The sequence below is a fragment of the Penaeus monodon genome, chromosome 30 (genome assembly GCF_015228065.2).
Source record: "Penaeus monodon isolate SGIC_2016 chromosome 30, NSTDA_Pmon_1, whole genome shotgun sequence".
Classification (NCBI taxonomy): Eukaryota; Metazoa; Arthropoda; class Malacostraca; order Decapoda; family Penaeidae; genus Penaeus; species Penaeus monodon.
The window spans coordinates 603,970-606,426 of record NC_051415.1 but is presented as its reverse complement, the minus strand read 5'-3'; the positions used below and the strand labels follow the sequence as shown (position 1 = coordinate 606,426).

The following is a 2,457-nucleotide window of genomic DNA, read 5'->3' as shown; positions in this document are numbered from 1 at the left end:
TTAATGTATAAAAGAAAATAAATGAATTAAGACAAACATAACTCTTGATAATAACAGAACAGACTCTGATAAGAATTTGACGAAGTGGCGCCCGAACAGGGACTTGACACTGGGAGTAACAGATGTGAAGAGAGAGTGCCCTTAACTGATTGTGGATTTATCGTTAAGTGTTGTGATCATTCATTTACGTGTATCTTTAGAATTTTCTCCATCAATATGTCTGCAGGAGATTATGTAGAAGAGGCTAAGTTGATGGGGCTTTGAGGACCCGATAGCTATTGTAGATTACATGAGTAAACGTCAGGCTGAGGAGCGAGAAGAACGAGCGAGGCAGCGTGAACGTGAGAAGGAGAAACGAAAAGAGCGGGACAGACAGCGTAAGCACGAGCTGAGATTGCAGCAGCTGAAGATAGAGGAAGAGGAGAGGATTCGCCGGCATCAGCTGGAAATGGCTCGCGTGCAGACGGGGACGAATGGAGGCTCCCCTGCCCAGGCATCCACTTTGCCGCGCATCCGGTTACCTGCATTTAAAGAAGGTGAGTCATTCGAACCATATATTCACCGGTTTGAAGATTTTGCCGATTTATATCAGTTCGACGAAGCCACGAAGAAGCTTCATTTCCAAAGTTTGTTTGATGGGAAACCCTTAGAAATCCTCCGTCGCCTCGACGCGAGTGACAAGACGTATTGTTCGATGAAGTCGGCATTGATGAGGGTGTACGGGCTGACGGTCGATGACGCAAAGCTTTAATTTAATCGTGCAATGATGCAAGACCGAGATACTGCCACTCAGTTCCTGGTTCGTTTGTCAGGCTACCTTGACCAGTGGCTGGAAAAGGATTGGACGCCGGACACAAAGGAAGGTATTAGGGATTTAGTGTTACGATTTCAGCTAGAAAAGTCGTGTCCCCAGGATCTTGTAGCACAGTTTAAGATCCACAAGATCAAGACTGCAGAGCAAATGGCTGATAAGGCGGATGCCCATTTTTCTGCCTTTGGGTATCACACTTGTAGGCAGTGGAAAAAGCCGGCCATTTCACTGGGTCAGCAACAGAGGGGAAAGCAAGAACTACCTTCGCAGCAGCAACAGAAGGTTCATCCCACTAATCACAAGAAACAGCATCTGCAGTCGAAAGCACAGCAGCGTGTACCACCACAGCAACAGCGGAAGCATCCTTGGCGAATGGTGAGTCAAAAAACTCATGATTACCGACAGAGAGGAGCGGCCGCCTGTATGAGTGAGGAAAACCCAACACCCCAGCCTCCGGAGACGTCAGCAGTAAGCAGAGCTCTCTCCTCGTTAAGTCAGGGTAAGTAGGTGGTGTTTCGGTAAGTGTTCTCAGAGAGAACGGTTCGTCGGGGTGTGTTGTAAAGCAAAGTTATGTCCTATCACATCAATACACTGGGAGGAGGATAAATGTTAGAATGATTGACGGATCACTAGTTAATGTTCCAGAGGCAACCATACACGTAGACAGTCCGTTCTTTACAGGGAAGATTACAGTAGCCGTGATGGTTAACCCAATTTGTCAAAAGACTAGTGGCCGCGGACGTGTGAAACCTGTACCACTGAAACCTATGCCGCTGATCTCCGAACTTTTCGAAAGAGTCGCCGTGGACATCGTCGGACTAAACCATGCGAGAGCGAATGATGGATGTAAGTACATTCTCACACTCGTGGATTTCAGCATGAGGTGGCCAGAAGCAGTGCCGCTCAAAAATATAGAATCTGTCACTGTCGCCGAAGCCATGGTGGAAATCTTCTGCAGGATCGGTATTCCCGGGCAAATTTTGAGTGATAGAGGGACACAGGTACCTCTGCAATGATGGAGGAAGTGCTTAGATTATTGTTGGTAAAAGGACTAAAAACGACACCATATCATCCAATGTGTAATGCTCTTTGTGAAAGGTTTAATGTGACTCAAAAAAAAAAAAATGTTCAAGAGAATGGCAGCAAAGCAGCCGAAGGAGTGGCCACGCTATGTTGCACCACTTCTCTTTGCTTACAGGGAAATCCCTCAAGTTTCTTTAAAGTTCTCACCCTTTGAACTTTTCTATGGTAGAGCAGTAAGAGACCTCTTCAAATATTGCGGGAGCTGTGGGACGAAAATGAAGCAGATACAGAAGTTAAGACAAACGTATACTTATGTCATTGACCTGGCAAATCGTCTCCAGTCTACTCGCGAACTAGCTAAGCAAAAGTTGCTGAAAGCTCAGGAAATACAGAAGGCATACTACGACAGGAAAACAAAGGTACTTCAGTTCAAGGCTGGTGATAAATGCGGCGCAGATGTATGCTGCGGCGGAAGTACTACCAAGATTCGAGGGTATCTGCGAAAAGAAGGCTTTAACATACCCGAGATACTGCTGCTGTTGGAAAGACCACCTGCTGATCCTTTCCCGTGTAACGTAAAGCTTCGCGTCTTGCCTCGGCACATTTCTCGACATGGGACGCAC

General features: G+C 46.6%; 1 protein-coding gene across 1 annotated transcript in view; it reads left to right on the top strand.

Annotated features, from left to right (window-relative positions):
• The first annotated feature begins 216 nt into the window (after positions 1-216).
• The window catches only part of LOC119592255, a 2,575-nt gene continuing 334 nt past the window's right edge, over positions 217-2,457 (top strand). Inside the window, 4 exon segments of the mRNA XM_037941085.1 lie at positions 217-261; positions 263-1,310; positions 1,493-1,812; positions 1,945-2,409. Of these exon segments, the coding sequence (XP_037797013.1) occupies positions 217-261; positions 263-1,310; positions 1,493-1,812; positions 1,945-2,409 (1,878 nt within the window).